The sequence below is a fragment of the Dendrobium catenatum genome, unplaced genomic scaffold (assembly GCF_001605985.2).
Source record: "Dendrobium catenatum unplaced genomic scaffold, ASM160598v2 fragScaff_scaffold_390, whole genome shotgun sequence".
Taxonomy (NCBI): Eukaryota; Viridiplantae; Streptophyta; class Magnoliopsida; order Asparagales; family Orchidaceae; genus Dendrobium; species Dendrobium catenatum.
The window spans coordinates 6,756,361-6,776,990 of record NW_021318852.1 but is presented as its reverse complement, the minus strand read 5'-3'; the positions used below and the strand labels follow the sequence as shown (position 1 = coordinate 6,776,990).

Here is a 20,630-nt window from a genome sequence, read left to right as displayed (position 1 = left end):
GACGTATTAGATTTGACTTATGTTAAGAAAGATAGAGGTAGACCTAAAAAGACTTGGTTAGAAAGTATTAGAAATGATTTTTTTTATTAGATTTAAAAGAAAATTTGACTTTTAAAAAAACACAATGGAGAGAAAAAGGATTCATGTAGCCGACCCCACGTAGTGGGACAAAGGCTTGATGTTGTTGTTGTACTACAGGGATAATTTGTCAGAGATTACATGTCATCATTGTAACTGAAGCTAGTCCTTAGTGAGCATAACATTCCTTTCATTCTTTCAAAACTTGATAAGATTTTCCTCCAGGATTTTTTGGCTCTATGGAGCATCTGCCCGTACATTTATCATGTAAGGCTAGAGTTGGTGGACCTGTTCAATATTGGTGGACTTATCCTTTTGAAAGGTAACTTCCCGCATACATAACATCTCTAATATTATTAACAAGTTATGATTTCATAATCATACATCGTGCATGAATTTAAATAAACTTAAGAAGACTGTTAAGAACAAATCATGTCCCGAAGAATCGATATATGAAGCATACCTGATGTATGAGACAACCCAATTATACTACTTTTACTCAAAGTTACAATCAACAAGGAGTATTGTTCAATGTCGGTGGATGAATCATATTTTAATTGATAATTATATGATGATTAATTTTATGTTATCTTTTGTAGGATAAGTATACATGGCTTTAAGAAAGCTAGGTTGGAGCTCGTGAGGGATCCTTTGGGGGTTCAACAGATTATTCTGACTACCACATTTAGTCGCAAGTAGTTAGCAGAATGCAGAAGGGACGAAATTATGGATTAGGTTCACAGGCCTACGAGTATGAGAGACAATCCTCTGGTGCCTCCAGCTTCTCTGCAAGCAACTAGGAGAATTTGTATAGCCAACAGGTGGCTAACCTGACAATATAACTAAAGAAAATGTCCAAAAATCATAAGTGGACATGCACATGCAGATACTGGAATAGCTTCAAAGAATGAGATAACATATTAGTGAAAATCAGCCTGCGCTTGTATCGACCGAGCAGGAGAGTGAGGAAACAAATTCTAATTAATGAAAATCATTCTTTGCTTTTTCATGCATGTTGATTTTTTTATGTATAAGAATTGTATGTTTTATTATTCTAGAACAGTTGTAAACAATTTGTGCAATTTATTTAAATATTTTTTATCAATATGTATGTGCAATGTTGAAATATTAGCATATTTAACTAGTACTTAAAATTTGTTTGTACTATGAATGTTGTAAAAGTTGAATATATGAAATGAGCTATTGTTTTTTTTTTTAATGATACTGGTTTCTGGTGGATTTTTTGCCAGAAATAACGATATGACAAATTTTAATAGCATTTGCGATGGAAATTTTTTGTCATAAATTACGTTGGATTTGCGGCAGAAATTTCCACCATAATTTGCAACAAAATTTGCTGCCTCAAATACACCACTTTACAATGAAAATTCCTGCCGGCGGAAAACTCAACAAACAGGGACATTTTTCGATGTTGAAAATCCGTCGAACAGCCGCTGGGAGCTCGCCGGAAATATTTTTGTCAGATTTATTTCTGCTGAAAATAGCTTTCCGACTCTGCTTTTTTCGACGGATTAGATTCCACTGAAATTCCGCCGGTAAGCCTATTTACCAAGTTGTTAACTTTCCGGCGGATTTTGCCAAGTTTCCGGCGGAAACTTCCGCCGGAAACAGCTGAGTTTCATATAGTGTTGATACAAGTTGTTAAAAGTGTTATCACACTAGTTTCTCCCAACTCCCAAGTAACATCCACTATGTTGAAATTGCAGTAATACTTGTTATTAGTTTAAAATGTTTTTCTTGAACAAAAGAAAAACTTCAAAACTTACCTACAGATAAAATCAATGAAATCAAAAGGGTACAAATAATTTTTAGCTAAAGAATAACGTCTCTACACTCATGCATCTTCAATAATAGAACACTGAATCACTAAAGCCTACAGCTGTGGCAAATTATCATGTGTAAAAAATGATATCATGGCAGCATGGACAATCAAAAATATCTTGCATTTCATATTCAACTCACTATTGTTAAGTTAGTGTACAAGTTGATACACCAGCTAGTGATTGATTCACAATCAAGTTAACATTGCCAATTGATGTCATTACTGTTATTATAAATAGTGCATCAAGTTCAAAAGACTTACTTGTGCTCTGATTCATCCTGAATAAATGCGTGCAACGCTTCCACTGCCAAGGAGAAGGACATGAACAGAAGAAACAGCTGTCTACATAAGTGAAACAGTATCACATGATCATCATGAAAAAATTTACTATTGAAGGAAACATTCACAGGAATCTAACATGGCTAATACAGTTGCATCTGTATAATGTTAAGCAACTGGAAAATTCAAAAAACAGCAAGGAGACGAGAGAGAAACAGTACATTATGGCATGGATTGAACCCTATCCAATCAAAATATAGTTATAACTATCATAATATATAGCAATAAAAAAATGGATTCAGTCTTTAGCAAGAACAGCCGCAATTGGGCTGTTGAAGATCTATGATTTCATGGTAAGCTGCATTCATAATATATCCCAGAAGGTAGTACTATGATTTCTTGGTCATTTTCTTAGTACATCGCAAAAGAATAAGCATTCAGATTAAATATTGGTGTGCTATAAATGATCATGCTCGGGAAAAACACAAAATTGAATAATATGGTTGCATCCATAACCTTCAGAGTATATATAGAAATAGATTGTGCATTTACAATTTTTGTCATATTATCAAGCTCAACTAGATGAGACGTTTGGAATTGTGTAAAGAAGAGCAAGGAAATATAAGAATATGAACAGAAAATACTTGCCTATACATTAGGTTGGGAATTCTATTGAGGGAATTCTAAATTGAGTAAAGTTGATCGAATTATCTATGAGAAATGGTTTTATCATGTTTTGAAGCCAAAGGCGATCACCTAAAACCATAAAATAGAAAAATCTACCTGAACTTTGAATTTAGATTTCACTTAGGTGGATTTGATTAGGATCCAGCAACAAGATCAACTGCAACAAGCGATCAAGTCTCTTCAAAGGTCGGGAAACTTTGAATCTGTTGCTTTTGATTCTGTTCTTTGATTTTTTTTTTAACGTAACCAGTCAAATTTTTTACTGTTTCTACTTTTCTTTTTTGAGCTCAACCACCATTTCTCCACCTCTCAGTATATCCACATTAAAATTTGGCATGTTGCTTCTACATAAAATCCTAGCCAATCCTTGTATGTTTATCAGTAAAATTGAGTTCATTTAAGATGCATCACTATTCACAAGCATGGACATCCTAATAAGATTATCTTCTCACTAAAGATGGTTCCATCATAATTCATGAGTCATACGAACTGTTAAAAGCACTAATTTCGGTGGAAGTTTCAAGTTGGCTAAATAGTATATTAGGATGCAATATGCATAAATGATTTCCAAAATCAGATCAGCTTCAAGATTAACTATGTAGTAGTTAACATTAAATTTAGACCTTCTAGAAGGCCTTCAGTAAGCAGTAGAGTGAGGCTCATTTAGATCTTTCTGTTTCTCTAATGCAATAGAGGAAAGATTCCTGCTCTAATTAATTTTTTCATGCTGCACCACTGCCCTATATTATTTCGTTACATTTAGCCTGCAAGTTTCTCTCTCCGTTTCTTTAAACTTGCTGAATACAAACGATTGAAGATAAAACAACTACCAATATACAGAGCTTTTCCATGTAAACTTACAATTGCTACAACTAATTCCAATTCATGACATTATCATAATTGGAACAAAGTCATATACTAAAACATGATCACCAGATAACACTGAAAGACAAACTGGTTACTCAACTTTAAGTACGTATTGATTTCATCAAGAAATGAAACAGATAATCCAAGTTATAAGAACTCACAGCATTTGTAAAAGCAGCTAAAACTTCCAGCCTCTTGTACCTAAATAATATCAGAAGCAAAGAGTCCATTAAAATTTAGATTGCATCGAAAAACTACTCAAAAATAATCTTTAGCAAGCCTTCAGTTTTTGTGGCAGTGGAGTACATCTAAAAGAAAAGCTCACCCATAGGTGTATATTCCATCAGGCTTTTTCTGAGCAGCAGTCATTGCAAACAAAGAAAAGGTTAGGAGGCCACAACCAAATGTCAAATGGAAGGAATCAGAAACAAGACCTGACATGTTAACAAAGGAAAAAAAAAACAACCATGAGTAACCCAACTAATTCACATAAAGAATCACGAATAAGAATAAGAAAATTATTGTAGTGCCTATCAGCTTTAATGCATAGTGATTGTATAAATGACATTGACAGAACTCTGAAAAATCAAGAACACGTATCATAACAGCAACTAATCTCTTAATAGTAAAGAAAGTACTTCAAAAATAAACCGAATATATTTTAAATACAAGGACTGTCACTTTACATATATGATAGTTTGATATCTCAGTCAACAGATCTGCAATTCAATAAGAGCATGCATAAAAAAGTTTATATTCAAATTCAAATTAGAAGGCCTCACTATAAACTCCAAATCATAATTAGAAAATTAGACAAAAGATCAGAGCTTTAAATGTTTTTACCTGTTGCTGCTATTAGCATGAATATCTTTTTATCACTTTTATTGAAATCTAGATTGATATGAAAAAAAAACTTATTTATGCTTTTTATTTGAAAAAAGAATTTGCAGAAGCTCTTAAACTACTATATACCTGATACATACATTACAGATATAAAGAATACGCATATATGAATACTGTGTAAGGTATGTGTGTACATGTAATTATATTAATATGTTAGTATTTGTGTATTCATGTATATATAAATCATAATAATCACTGGCCTTATCCCAACTGTTTGAGGTTGGTTTAAAGAATCCTCACTTTTCATTTGTTCTTGTTGAGTGCTTTTACGCTATTAAACCTATTCTAGTAAATCATTTTGAACAACTTCTATTCATATAATCATAGGTCTACCCCTTTTTTTTTTTTAAATTCTCTCATAATACTTTTATCAAACACTCTACCGAACACATTTTCTACCTTTCCTAGTATATGTCAAAACCATCTAAGTAAGTCTATGGCCACTATAATATTTTCTCTAATATGATCAATCCTTCATTTATTCTTCCTAGTTTTGCCACACATCTATCTATTATTTTTATCAAACTCAACTTAGATATCAATAATTTTTTAATAATACAACATTCAGATTCATGCAACATCATTGGACTAATTGTGATTTATAAAATTTATCTTTTAAACCTCCATAATATCCTCTTATCACACAAAACCTGCAGCGCATTTTCATTTTAATAATCTAATATTTAGCTCTAGAAGTTCTGTCCAACATTTTTTTTTTCTCTCTTCAGTATAATGCATCAAAGATATTTAAGTTCATCACACCTAGGTATCACCTTAACTTTCAATGATATTGAATGATGATTCTTGATATCATACATACTTAAATTAATATCATAAACTCAACCATTATTCTATTAATTCTCATGTCTCTGTCTTCTGAACAATTCCTCAATTATTCTTAATTTTACTTATTTTTTCTAAAATTATTTCATCAGTAAAAAGTATACGCGAATGTGCCTGACTTTGAATACACTTTATAAGAATCTTCATAACCAATACAAAAAATATATAAACTCAATGTTGATCCTTGATATAATCCTGAAGTAATTAAAAACTCTTACATCACTCCATAGCTATTCTAAATATTACTTAGTGCTCTATCATGTGTATCTTAAATAATGTCAACATATCTTCAAAACACTATTCTATCTTAAAACATATCAAATTAATTATCACGTTATTCAATCGTATACTTTCTTAATATCAATGAAAATCATATGAAGAGACATCCTTCATTTTCAATACTTCTTCGTTAATTACCTTAACACAAAAATTACTTCCATAGTAGCTCTTCCTAGCATGAAATCAAATTGTTCTTTGAAATTGATGTAATTTTTCTAAGCCCATATTCCATTACACTTATCCATGCTTTATTATATAACTCATATGTAGCTAGGAAAATCTTAAAAATCACCTTTGCTATTAAATATTAGTACAAAAAAGCTTCTTTTCCAATCATTTGGCGCCCTCTTAAACTTCATAATTCTATTAAAAAATTTGTTAACCAAATCATTGCAATAGCCCAAGTAATTTTCCAAATTTTTCTAGGTATCCACACCTAAAGCTTTACCTTTATGGCTTTATGAATCTTTTTCAAGTTTACTCCACTTTGTATCATTTTATAATAGACTTCATTATATTGATCTCTATGCTTTTCAACCACTTCCAAAACAATTTTTTTCTCTCTCATTCAATTTCACAAAATAATATTTTCATCTTTCCTTCATATCTTTATCTTTAATAAATATCCTATTATCTTCACTTTTAATACATCTAATTTAATCAAAATACCTAAATCTCTCATCTTTTAAGTTACTTATTCTATAAACCTCATTTTCTACTTCCTTATATCGAGCCAATTTATGTATATATACATGTATTTTAAATAAGCAAAATCAATTCAGGGTACTATTAAGATAATACATTGCAAATTAATCAACTAAAAACATAATAATAAAACAATATCGAGCTGAGCCAAGTTTGGTTATAAGATGACTTACTTAAATTTTGATTTAAGCCAAAAATGGCTTATTAACTTTGATTTGAGATAGATTTGAGTCAAAAATTGATTCAATTTCAATTAATTTTCAATCTCCAAATGCAAATTCTTAGTCCAACATGAATGCATAAACTCAAGCATATATAGGTTCGTGTATATAAATGAATGGATGAATATATTTATTCATTCAAATTTAAATACATAGATATATCTGAATATGTATTCATAACTGAATATAATTTTCAATCCTATTTCAAACAATCTAGATCTAATGATGCAGTAAACGTAGAACTAAGCTAAGCAGCTGAATAGGAACAGAGCAAAGAGCAGAAAAACAGCAGCAGAAATTCAGGTTTTTAATATTGAGTATATCATCCTTCTTCTTCCTTCAGTACATATATTTTTAAGCTCTCGAGCTAAAGCTGGTGTTTGCTAAAAAGAGAATTATAACAGAAAAAGTGATATAGTATTATTATAACTAAAAGAGTAGTGTGGATAGTGGATACTGTAACAGAAGAAATAGAAAGGTAAGTGAATAAGTAATAGATAAGTTACTCTCTCGCAGAGTGGTGCACCACATTAGGTCTCCCTCGCAAAGTGGTGCACCGCATCACGTGCCCCTATCGAAGAAGAAACCTTAGACACTAAGGTTGTAGTTGTCGGAGCATCATCATAAGGAAAGTAAATATAGAGATTAGTAATGTTGAAAAGTGGAATAAGTTTTGTACTCAAAAGGCAAGTCAACAATGTAAGCGTTCTCATTAATTTTCTGTACAATATGGAAATGACCCACTTTTTCAGCGTGATAATTTTGAATATGTGCCTGACGCAAAACGTTCACATTGCCTACGGGCCATGACTAGATCAACCGGATTAAATACCTTGTGACGATAGTGGGAATCTGCAAGCTTATAACTATTATTTGATGCAATAATTGTGATTAAATTGGTAATATTATCAATTAATTGAGCGGCAATAGTGTTACATTTGGGCAAAACTACAATATCAATGTATGGTTAGGAGTCTTAAGTATAAACAATGTTGAAAGGGTATCGGCCAACTGAGCGATTAGGCATAATATTGTATGCACAAATTCAGCTTGCACGAATAATTCATCCCATAAATTCGAATGTTCTTAAACCAAGCATCTTAACATGTTTCCCAATGTGCGATTCACCACTTCAGTTTGCCCATCATATTTAGGGTGATAAGCCGGACTTAAATTAATGTCAGTGCACAAATTTCTCTATAAATCTCACCAAAAATGAATGATGAATTTAACATCCCTATCAAAAGTGAGACTTATAGGTACTCCGTGTAAGCAAATTATCTCGGTCAAGAAGAGGCAGGCAATGTTTGGAGAATCAAATATCTTTTTATAGGCAACAAAGTGGGCCATTTTTTAAAACATGTCCAAAACTACCATGATAGAATCATTATTTCGCCTAGTTCTTAGTAAACCCAAAATGAAGTCGATGCTTAGATCTTCCCAAATGGTTGTGGGCACAGGAAATTGTATGTATAAACCAGTATTTTGATTGCCTCCCTTGTATGTTTGACAAATAAAACAGCTTTCAACGAAACAAGTCACATCCTTGCGCAAGTGTGGTCAGTAAAAATGAAGTATGAGCTGTTCTATGGTTTTTCACGCCCTACATGGGCAGATAGCCGACCACTGTGTATTGCTTTGATTAATTGTTGTTGCCAAGAAGACTTGGGAATGCAAATTGCATTTAAAAAGAAAACCATGCCTGATAGTGAAATCAGAAGTGCAACTAATGGAATGGCAATCATACCAAATTATGCTGAAGCTTTTATCAGTCTCATACAACTCCTTTAAACACTCTAGACCAGTAATCTCATTTGCAATTGAATTAATAGGGCTGACCTGCATCTTAATGCATCAGCTACCCTATTTTCTGAACTTGACTTGTGCTTTAACACAAAAGTAAATCGTTGCAAGTATAGCACCCACCTAGCACGCATTCTTTTTAAAATTTTATGGTTGTTAATGTATTGTAGGGCATTGTGATCACTACAAAAGAAAAAATCCAGATTCAACAAGTAATGCTCCCATTGTTTCAAAGCATAAACCACCACATACAATTCATGTTCATGCATGATCCATAAGTCCATTTATGTCAAGTTGAGCACAACTTCTCACTAAAAAATTCTATCAGTTTATTTTCTTGAATCAAAACAACCCCAATGCCTGTAGCAGATGCATAAGTTTCTACTTTAAATGGTTTTCCAAAATTTGGGATAGCAAGGATAGAGGCTGACAATAAAGTTGCCTTAATGGATTCAAAACTATGTTGTTGTTCAAGTGTCCATTGGAATTATTTACAATTTAAGCAATCAGTTATAAGGGCCATCAAAATACTAAAATCATGAATGAAACGATGATAAAAATTAGCTAATCCATGAAAGTTTCAAACATTAAAGGACTTAGGTGTCGACCAGTCTACAATGTCCGCAACTTTGCGCGGATCCACGTGAACTCCGTCACCGGTAATAATAAATCCTAGAAAATTTTGGATAAATTTAAGTACAGTTTATTTGTCGCAGCATGTCGAAAATCAATGTCAAGTGTTGTAAACGGTCCATTAAATTGGAACTACACTAATATGTCGTCAAAGTAAATGACACAATTTGTTCAAGAAGGGTTTAAACATCTCATTCATTAATCATGAATCAAGAAGGGGCATTGCAAAGTCTGAATGGCATCACCTTCCAGGCTTCCACTCATAAAGTCTTTCACGTGTTTTAAAGACTGTTTTCCACTCATCTATTGGCCGAATACGAATTTGATGATAATCGTTGCGTAAGTCCAGGATTGAGAAAATAACATATCCAGATAATTTTTCCAATAACTCATCAATTTGAGGCACCAGCAATTTAAATTTGATGATAATCTTGTTGATAGCTCGACTATCTACAAACATCCACCGGGAATGAGGAGCGCGGAACAGCACAAGGACTCAAGCTAGATTGTATGAACTATTTGGCCAATAATTCATCGATGAGCTTTTGTAAAATACTAAGATCATTTAGACTCATGCAATAATGCATAACATTTGGAAGAGCAGCTCCAGGGATGAAATATATTTGATGTTGTAAGGCACGTAAGAGGGGCAAATAATTTGGCAAGCAATCTAGATAGATATCAGCAAATTGGGGTAAGAGATTTTATAGTTTTGCTAGCATTGTGGACAAATTGTAAGTAGGACCAGCTTTAGGCAACAAAGCCAACAATATTGAAGATTCTGTCATGAACTGAGTATAGACGAACCAAAGACCACTTGCAATATAGGTTTGGCCTTAGCTACGATGTGGGCTGACGTGGAGGACTGAGATAATAAACTGGGTCATCTTCCTTTCCAATCAAAAGAATATGCATTGGATCGTTTGTCACATATAACTCCAACACCGAATTGCCACATCCTCCCCAAAATAATGTGACCAACATACATATATACAAAGTCACAAAAGAATTCATATACATAATTCTTGTCAATCGAGAATGTAACCCTACACATATATGAAACCAAAATTTTGCATACCTTTCTTAACCCAACTAATTTTATATGGATTTCGGTTAGTTGTGGTTTTATGTTGTAATGCTTGGACCATAGATAAAAAAATCACAGTCTTCGCACACCCACTATCAATGAGTAGATCATACACCTTTCGTTGACAGTGTACCAAGTTCTAAAAATGGCATTACACTGTGAATTAGTTTGTTGGTGAGGTGCTAACAGCAATTTTTCCAAAACACGGATAAGCGGCTCTCCTTCATCACCAATCAACTCTTCACATTCAGGGACCTTGTTCACTTTCACAGCATTTTGTTCATTGACCTCCTCTATTTATACTAAATGTAATTGTTGTTGGTTATGACACTCATTAGACTTATGTCCTTATTGAAAACAACGAAAGCGCTTGATGGTACTTGCTATAGCATAAGGATTCTCTTTCGAAGGAGCTTTTAATTTCAGCTATAATTTCGGATCACCAAAGCTTAAAGTAGGGTTGTTGGGGTGTATTGCTCCCATAGGTGTGGAATTCAGTTTGCCATGAGTGAAGGTCGATTTTTTGGCTTCAGAAGGATGTTCAACAAATTTTCTACAAGCTGTGTATTGCCAATAGCCACGGCCCAACTGAATTTAAGCTTGAAGTGCATAATTAACAGTTTAAGATAGAGACCAAACCGACTGAAGTTGCAACTTATCCTGAATTACATCCTTTAGGCCCCCTATATATCGCGCAACTATCTAATTTGTATTCTCATTGAGGTTGTTTCTTACACTCAACAACAACATCAAGTGTACAACTCGAAAATGTCAATCGTATGCGCCGCGACGAAATTAGGAGAAATTTCAAAGTCGTCGAAATTAGACGCAATAAATTTTATAAAATTCTACATGAAATTTCGATCGAAACGGTATAAAGAACGTGTACCTAATTTCGCACGATTTGAAAATTAAAAATCGTATAAATTCTTTTAAGTAAAATTTTAGTCTCTTGCCCAAACTATCACTCATGAGCCTTAAGAAATTTATTAGAGGAAGGGCACATGCGTAATTGACTTTATAATTTTTCCTTAACTCCCCTCATCCGCCTAAGGGCCGATTCATTCAATCCCTTGTTCATTTCTTTCGGCCGAGAGAAGGAGAAGGCGGGCGGAAACGAGAGGGAGGGCGGCGTAGCTCACAAAAGCCGGTTTCCAGCAACTTTCTTGGAGGAAATACAGAGGAAGTCTAAGGGAGAAAGAAGGTAAGCTAAAAGCCTAGAAACATTGTTTCTTTTTCAAGATTTTCATGAATTGAAAATTTTAGGATTTTTGAAATTATTAAAGTTTGTTAAGGAAAAGTGTGTAGGAAGATGAGGGAAGGTTCTTGTGCAAAGAATTTTTTTTATTTCCCTAAATTTCCTTAGGTTTCAAATTTAGGGTTTTGCTTATTTGATGGGGCTTTCATAGGAAAGTGTTAGGGCTTGTATGTGTGCATACTTCCAAGCAAGAAAAATGAATTTTTATGAATAAAAATTTTAATTTTCAATATTAGGGTTTGATGAAAAATTTAATTTGTTTTATGAATGAGGTTAGAAAGAATTTAGAAGCATGATTAGCATGAAATTAAAAATTTTCCCTAAAAATTTTGAAGTTTCCACATTAGGGCTTTTCCAAAATTTCAAATTTTAAGCTTAGAGTTAAGCAATTTTATTCCTAAGAGACTTGTGAAGTCTCTAATGAAGAAAAAATGAGGATTTGTAAAGAATATTTTTTTTCCTAATTTCTTTATAATTTTAATCCAAAAATAATTGATTTAAATTATGAAATGTGTAGGAATGATGAGGAATAAATGATATTGAATGATATGAAAAAGCTTATGTTGTTATGTTGTAACCTCTTTTCCTTAGGTCTTAAAAAGAGGAAATCATAAGGAGATAGTATTGTGAGGCGAGATGACGGTGTCAAGAAGTGACATTTGAGGTAGGAACACTTAACTCTACAATTCATATTCCTTTATGTTAGATTTTGAAATGTCTAACACACTTTTTTTTATTTTAGATGTTCTCTTTATTTGATATAAATGCATGTTAGAAGTTATTTTTCTTTGATAGCTATGCATGTTAGATGTTCTTTGAAATGAAATACAACCCTTCATGTAAATTTGTCTAACAATACAAATAATTGATGCATAAGATTGATATGATATTCCTACACTACAATCCTATGAAAATAATATATGAATGAATGTGCATGTAGAAGGCGGAGTACCAAATATTAGACCTGTCAATTTCGGGTTACGGGTCGGGTTCGGGTCGAACCCGAAACTGACCCGGCACTATTCGGGTTCGGGTCGACCTGACCCGTTTTTGCAAACGGGTCAATTTTCTGGACCCGAACCGACCCGAACCCGACCCGCTTCGGGTTCGGGTCAACCCAAACCCGAAAATTCCGGGTCGGGTTCGGGTCGGGTTTTCGGGTCGGGTCCAATATTGACAGGTCTACCAAATATGGTGCATTAGCACAATACGGCTCTTAGGAGCAATATGACTCTTCGGGGCAAAAGAGTAAAGAAAGATGATATGGCCAAAAATATGTTTGTGATCAGTACATTTCTGGTACTCTTGTACGGTTGTATATGTTAAAGAATAAGAAAGCATATCAGTACATTTATGATATAAAGGACATATGAAATAGTTGAAATGACCTCAAGGATATGCATATGAACTATAGCATGTGACACTTAGGAAAATCATGACATTTCATAATCTTATAGATGGGTTAAATTACATTAAGCATACATGTTGAATTTCATTTATTGGTATAAGAATTTGTTGGAGTTAGTTGTTACCTGCTAAGCTTTGGCTCATTTCCTTGTTTTGGAATATTTTTCAAGAGACCCCGCTGCTAGGAATGGCTAATTGACCTTAGTACACATAGAGTCATAAAGTACTGGATGACAGGTTCCTCTTGTATTTTTCTTTTAGTTGTAGTTAATTTTGGGTGGTTTGGCATGAATGAAAGAAATATTTTAGTCACCTCTGTACATATGCAACTTTATATGAAATGATATGAAATGTTTAGTTTAAATTGGAAGTTGTTTAGAGGCGCTTATATTTTTCTCTTTAAGTGTTTCAGATTCTTCTTCAATTCATGTTTTAAGATAATTTCATTTTTTGTTATATCATTTACGTCTGACATCCGTTCCTACCTCGTCTATACGAGCTCACCGAGCTGGGTCGTGACATCAAGCCTTTGTCCCACTACGTGGGGTTGGCTACATGAATCCTTTTTCGCCATTTTGTTCGGTTAAAAGTCAAATTCTCATTTAAATCTAATAAAGAAATATCATTTCTAATATTTTCTAACTAAGTCTTTTTAGGTCTACATCTACCTTTCTTAACATAATTCAAATCTAATACCTCAACTTTCCTAATCGGGTCATCGAAAGGCCTCCGTTTAATGTCACCAAACCATCTAAGGCGACTCTTTCAAATCTTATCTTCCACTGGAGCTACTCCAACCTTTTCACATATATGCTCATTTATCCTATCTCTAAGGGTCAAGCCACTCATCCACCTAAGCATCCTCATCTCTGCAATACTTAACTTAGTATTATGCTTCTCTTTTAATGGCCAACATTCGGCACCATAAAGCATTGCAGGTCTCACCACCATCTAATAGAATCTTCTCTTAAGTTTGAGGGGGACTTTTCTATCGCACAATAATACTGATGCATTCCTCCACTTTAACCATCCAACTTGAATTCTGCTGATAATATCCCCATCAATTTCACCATCATTCTGAACAATATATACAAGATATCTAAAACAAGTACTCTTATTAATGACTTGATCGTCCAAAGTCACAATCTCATCACTAGGTCTATTGCTACTAAAATTACACTCCATATATTCAGTTTTAGATCTACTCAAGTGAAGGTTGTTTCTTACGCTAAGACAATAAAATTTCTCGGTGTAATTACTCACACTTTTGTTACCCTAAATACAATGCTGATATTTGAGATAGAGCATTTGCTCAAAATCTGTATGCAAGAAATGACCACGAAGGAGTTGTTTCATACTATACCAACTACAAATAGACTCTCGTCCTTCACGGTGTCGTGTCTGTAATACTTACATTCACCAAGTATTAGCACCTCCCTTAAGCATGTAAGCCACATATTTCACTTGTTTGTTATTTCAATTTTTATGTATTCGGAAAACGTCTCAACCACCCTTTCCCAATCCAAATAATCCTCTATATGTAATCGGCCATAAAAAAAAAAGGAATATCAAGTTTTACACTAAATTCACTGTGATTTCGATCATTCCTTTCAATATTTCTCCTACACATATTATTGATGGGTATGTTATCCCCATAGACCCCATCTAAGTCAAAAATAAAACATCAAGACTTATATGACATGCTTCATCCTTTGAACCTGAATGTTCAGGTATAAGTGCATAACAGTTGCACGCCACCAGTCACGAGTTCCACCACAATCTCTTCTAACAACGGGTGTAGTTGCTTGTAATGATAGTCTGATATTCAATTGCCTGTTTTGAGAACTCGAAGTTCTCGACGCACCTCCATAGAGAAACGATAAAACTTGGAAGCGAGTTCTTCAACCTGTCGAACCAACCCCGATTGTACATTACACAAAACATCGAGATTGCGATTGTCTTCGCCAGTCCCCCTTTGCTGCAATCCCCCATTCGCCGCGACCTTCAAGCTTTGATATCAACTTGACATAGTAAACACAGAACTAAGCTAAGCAGCTGAATACAATAACAGAGCAAAGAGCAAACAAACATGGGCAAAGATTTAGGTTTTTTTATATTGAGTCTATCATCCTTCTTCTTTCTTCAATACATGTATATTTTTAAGATCTCTAACTAAAGTTGGTGTTTGCTAAAAAGAGAATTATAACAGGAAAAGTGGTATAGTACTATTATAACTAAAAGAGTAACGTGGGTAATGGAGGCTGCAACAGAAGAAACAGAAATATAAGTAAATAAGTAATAGTTAAGTTACTCCCTCGCAGAGTGGTGCACCGTATTAGGTATCCCTCGCAAAGTGGTGCATCGCATCATCTAATCTAGCATGGACTCAACTCAAATTTGATCCAAGCCTAATTGGCTCATTGGTCAACTTGCTGATGTAAATCCGTGAAAAAAAAATAATCTGACCATCAAACGATGTTTGATCTTCAAGCCAATTTTGTAGCACCCTAATTTTAAGTAGCCTTTATTTTTTTAAATGGCTACGCACCACTTCATTAAAAGCCTAACTAAGAGATTTTGTGATCCTCCGCATTGAGCATTGGAACTTTTACAAGTCTGGAACTGGAGAAGATGTGAAAGGATTAATGGCTATAATATCGATTTCATACAAAAAGGTATGGGCTAACTAACATGGCTAGCAATCGAAAGCCTTGTTTGAAACTCAATCCAATCATCAAATTTGAGCTTTCAGCATAAAAGCAAACACAAAGAACTAGATCGAAATCCTGACCTACGCGCCCAGTAAGCAGTCCAATCATCAACTCGACGGTAGAGTAGGCAACGTTAAGCGAAATCAACAGTGCAAGCCGCCTGACCTGCCGATTCCCAGATCTTACTGCCAATAACACGGACGCCATCTGATACAGAACAGAACGATTCCGCACACTATTCCCCGTTCCTCCAAACTCTGTCTTCCCATGTCCTTCCCATAACTCTTCCTCCTCCGAGTGATTTATACCGATGCAGGAATCGTTCCGCAGGAGCTGAGGCTTGAAAGACTGGTTGCGAGAGAAGGAAAACCTCCGATCACCGCTGTCAATACCGTATCTTCCGCTCCATGGCCGTTGTGTCTCACCGTCGGGGAGCCGATGTTTGAACGAATCCTGGGTAGCCGGGGCAGCGGTGAAAGAACTCCCAGTGCCGCCATTAGGTTCGGAGGAAACTGCAAAATCGGCCATCCGGGCCGAAGCACTATTGCGCTGCACTCGCGCCGGAATACAGTGGATGGATCGCAACTGAGCGCGTAGGGTACGAAGGCGGAATGCGGACCAAAATTATATTTAGATAAATATATCAGACATTTATTTTATTTACTATTTACTATTAATCTATTTAAATCATATAATGCTTTATATGAAATAAAAAGTTTGAAGAAATATGTATTTTTTTTTATTCATTTTTTTCAAAATAACTCATTGATTTATCAAATACTATTTATGTGAAATTCATCTCAAATTATATAAGGCTAAAAATTCTCGGATCATATTCTAACAAAAAATGAAACTTTGTTCGAACAAAATTTATGTAATGTTAATTAGGTTCGAATATGAATCAAATATTGTTAAATTAATATTTTAATATTAATCGAACATTATTCAAATATGACATAAACAAACAATTAAAATACAACATAGTTCAATGCAACGGTTATATCACATAAAAAAGGATTATTTAAATAAAACTTTTTTTGTAGTCAGTTAGATTATTTAAACTATATGACATACAAATTTGATGCTAATTCCTTCCTCAATAATCTATTGCTTTCCAATATTTTTTACATTATTCTAACTTGCTCGCCATGATTCTTTGATAGACTTCTTCTTTTGTCTACAACCTATAAAGAACTCCTCAAGGCTCATATCTGAAGACTGGATGAAATTATTTTGTGCGGAGTCTGGACTGGAAGAATAGTCTGGAATGTGAGTATACAGACAATGTGTTTTAAATATGTGTACACTCACAAGTCCAAATGAATCTTCCCGTCCCAATTATGTGCAGAATAATTTCTCATATACCTAATTATTTTCTTTTGAAAGGCTTTCAAAATTCAATAATTATTTGTATTGTGATTTGTGACCATCATGATATAAATTTTTTTTTTTTGTTGATACAAATTCTTATCACTCTCTTTATTATATTGACTATTCTATGATGACCTATCAAAATGATCTCTCCTATTAAAATTATTTTTTAATATAATATTTTAGTTTGGCATTGCATAGTTTTATATCAACAAAATGTGAGCAAGACTAAGCAAATGTCTTCCATTAATAGTTGAATAAATTTTAATGAGTCATACAGATCAAACAAATAACAGCCCGTTTCAGTTGCGTGACAATGGGAACTTTCTAACGAATCAGATCGAAGGCGGCCTTCGTTTGCTCGGGCTGGGGGAGTAAGGGGGAGAAGCGAACAATGGCGGGCGGGATGGCGAGGTCGCGCGCTTTGTCGTCGCTTGCCTGCGTTATGCTCCTACTGAGCTCCGTCAACGCCTGGAATGATGAGGCCATTCCTAAAGTCAAGGTCTTTCCTTATTCACAGATTTTCTTAAACCTAGATTGTTTTTTGCACCATTAGGGTTTCCTCATTAAGATTCGCGAACTTAAGTTTTATCACTTTTATGTTCAGTTCACTGTAATATTTGCTCAATGCTATGCTACAGGAAACATGCAGCAGATCTTGCGTCGCGGAGAGTTGTGAAAGTGCGTATTTATTTTCTTCCTTATTTGTGTTTTAATTTCGCTTTTTCTGAAGGGCTGTTTGGCTATAGACAGGTTTTAACTTAAGTAAGATTTAGTAAATCCCCGCGGATTAAAACCTGAAAATTGTTTGAACTATTTGTTTCCGGATTTAAAATTTGTGAGAGGAGAAATCCTTAAATTTGTTAGATTCTGGGAATGTTGGGATTTAATCAGTAGCGAGATTGAAATAAGATGATTGGATTTATCAAAACAATTTGATTTAAAGTTGACAAAGTTCTAGTTTTATTGGATTTAAGTTAAATCTTGTTTAAGTTCTCCCTAAAACAGGATGCCAAACAGTCCAGAAGACTGATAATGATCTATATTTATCGTTTTTACCTTCTTCAATTTCCTTTGATCCAACAGCTTTTGGAATTCGATATGGGAAGTTCTGTGGTGTGGGGTGGAGTGGTTGCCCTGGGGAGAAGCCCTGCGATGATCTTGATGCTTGTTGCATGGCTCATGATGAATGTGTTGAGAAAGGAGGTAATTTATTTTTCATGAAATTGAATTGCTGGAATGTAGAATTATTTTGTTCTATGGAGTTTCACGTGTTATAAATTGCAATATCTGTGATGATTATTTAAGTTACAGATTTGTCGGGATCACAATTTTATATCTTGCGCAAGTCATGAATCTTAAAGCACTTATTTAAGCTGAATTGATTGCAAATTACAGCTTTTGATGTAAAACATACATGCAAAGATGATTAACTAAGAGAGTTTGCACGCTTAATTTTAGAAACCACAATAATTATATCTTTATATTCATTTTGAACGACAAAAGAAAACACAAAGAGCGGTAAGACAAGCTTATGCTAAATCACATGCATATAAGTTAAGATCGTAAAACAGTCAATTTAATCTAATATTGCATACGTGAATGGTTTCAACAATAAATCTCAATGCTAAATTGCTAACAATAAGATTAGTATCTATAAGAAGATCCCTCACTCAACTTTTCCAATTTTTAGGCATTAGCGGAGAAGTGTTAACATTATCTTCATGACTATAGTAATAACCACAATCAATGATGTAACTATGAAGATAGAGAATTGGATGTTGAGTTTACCCAAAGACAAGAGAGATTTGCACTCCTGCAAGATCGTTTGAGTGTTGGGGATGACTAAGACAGCCACCATGAGCTTCCTCGCACCACAGAATAGCCAAGACGAGGTGCGGATCTTCAAGACAGCAGTAGTTTTTTGATCTGGACAGATTCTGGACATCAATTGGAACCTTTCGGATGAAGGTATCGTGCTGGGAGATTTGTAGAATCAACGGACAGCAGGTTGTAGGAGAGCAGACAATAGTTTGAAGGTTTTAGGCGGCAGGAATCCAGATTTCCCTTGGCTGGAATTTTGGGACAGCAGGGAAAACTGAACTTTGATAAATGGGTGTTAAGTAGAGGAAGGGAAAAGATGGGGGAAAAGGGGGCGGCAGATCCAAGGCAAGAGGGAAGGATTTAGGGAAAGTTTAATTAGGAGTTAATGGCTGGATTGGGGAGAGAAAGGGGGGAGGTGAAATTTAAAATTAATTTTAGATTTAGGGAGTAATTGGGGTTTGGGGAGTAATTGATTTGGAATTTTAATTTGAATTAGGTGGAGAATTAGGAGGGAAAGGAATTAATTAGATCCTTAATTTAACGAATCTAATTAATTAAAGGGGTGGAGCTTGGTTGGCCGGCCAAGGAGAGAGGGAGAGGGAGAGATTGGGTATTAACGAGGTGGGCCCAAGCAATTAGTGGCTTATTTTCTAAAATATGAAATTAATATCAATTTGGAGGATTAATAGGGAAGTTTCCTAAGAATGAATCACCTTAATTGGAGGGAATTTGAAATTCAAATTAATTTGAATTTGATTTCAAATCCTTTCCAACTTAGTATTAATCCCAAATAGGAAACTAATGAAGGCTAGTTGAAGGGACCCAAAGGGAGCAAGGGAGGCCGGTGGGTTGGGGATTTTGAGGAGGCGACTGGTGGGGGAAAACCACCAGTGGTCCGGCGGCTGGGTTGGGCTGGAAAGGTGGCCGGCGGAATGGGGAGGGGTGGCGGTTTGGGAAGGGGAAAACGGGAAGGGGGCTGCCGTCGGCTATGGAGAGAGGGGATGTGGCCAGCTATTTGGGGAAGAAAAAGAGAGGAAAAGAAAGAACGAAAAGAATAAAGAGAAGACAAAACCAAGAGCTCACCCGCCGGTGAGCTGTTGGGTACTCTGTTAGCCTCTTCTAGGCTTCACCACCACTCTCTAGAACTCACAAAGAGATCATGACAAAAGCTGAATTTCATTTCAATAATCATCCCTCTAAAAAATAAGAGAGCTAGCATATAAATAGGCCTCATGAAAAGAAAAGAAACAAATATAAAATACCCTTCGGGCTACAACACCACATGACCACCTATTGGGTGAAATGGGAAAAACAAAAATATAAAATAAACTAGTACATAAGACACATCAAAAATAAAATAAAGTCGAGATCGTAGTCGTTGATCTTCTGATGTCCTCATCAGCTTTATTTCTAACAATCATGTTGGAGCTATTAAGGTTTGATATATCATCAAAAAACTTATCTTGATCGAGCATGAATCTTGTGGCAAATTCAAATTGGAAACTTCTGAAATTAAACATGGGGTCATCCGAACTCCGATTTCACGTAACTTATAGTCAAACTGAACGTCTTGAAAAAATGAACCCAACAACATCAAATTCGATCCAAGCCGAGCCCAAATTGGTCCAAATCAAGGGTCTTAAACATATTTAAAAGGTTCAAATCATAAATTGGATGATTAAATGATATCTAAATGTGTCATGCTTATAGTCGAATCGAGACGCTCGACCTGACCCGTGACCCGGCAGTGGGCGACGTGCAAGGGTTCGACAGCAAGTGCGGCACGCGGGTTCGGGCCGTTCGACAGCGGGTTCGTCAGTGGCGACAACGC

The 20,630-nt window shown here is 34.8% G+C and overlaps 2 protein-coding genes across 3 annotated transcripts in view; one reads left to right on the top strand and one right to left on the bottom strand.

Annotated features, from left to right (window-relative positions):
• Positions 1 to 16,230, bottom strand: part of LOC110097538 (metal tolerance protein C2-like) — a 30,098-nt gene extending 13,868 nt beyond the window's left edge. For both annotated transcript variants that reach the window (XM_020823968.2, XM_020823970.2), the window contains exons 1-4: positions 15,685 to 16,230; positions 4,080 to 4,188; positions 3,916 to 3,955; positions 2,183 to 2,259 (exon numbers count right to left, since the gene is read on the bottom strand). In XM_020823968.2, the coding sequence (XP_020679627.1) occupies positions 2,183 to 2,259; positions 3,916 to 3,955; positions 4,080 to 4,188; positions 15,685 to 16,132 (674 nt within the window). In that variant the 5' untranslated portion in view covers positions 16,133 to 16,230. The remainder of the gene's footprint in view (positions 1 to 2,182; positions 2,260 to 3,915; positions 3,956 to 4,079; positions 4,189 to 15,684) is intronic.
• A 1,040-nt stretch (positions 16,231 to 17,270) lies between these two features.
• The window catches only part of LOC110097591 (probable phospholipase A2 homolog 1), an 11,813-nt gene continuing 8,453 nt past the window's right edge, over positions 17,271 to 20,630 (top strand). Inside the window, exons 1-3 of the mRNA XM_020824071.2 lie at positions 17,271 to 17,477; positions 17,617 to 17,656; positions 18,062 to 18,181. Coding sequence (XP_020679730.1) covers positions 17,370 to 17,477; positions 17,617 to 17,656; positions 18,062 to 18,181 — 268 coding nt within the window. The 5' untranslated portion in view covers positions 17,271 to 17,369. The remainder of the gene's footprint in view (positions 17,478 to 17,616; positions 17,657 to 18,061; positions 18,182 to 20,630) is intronic.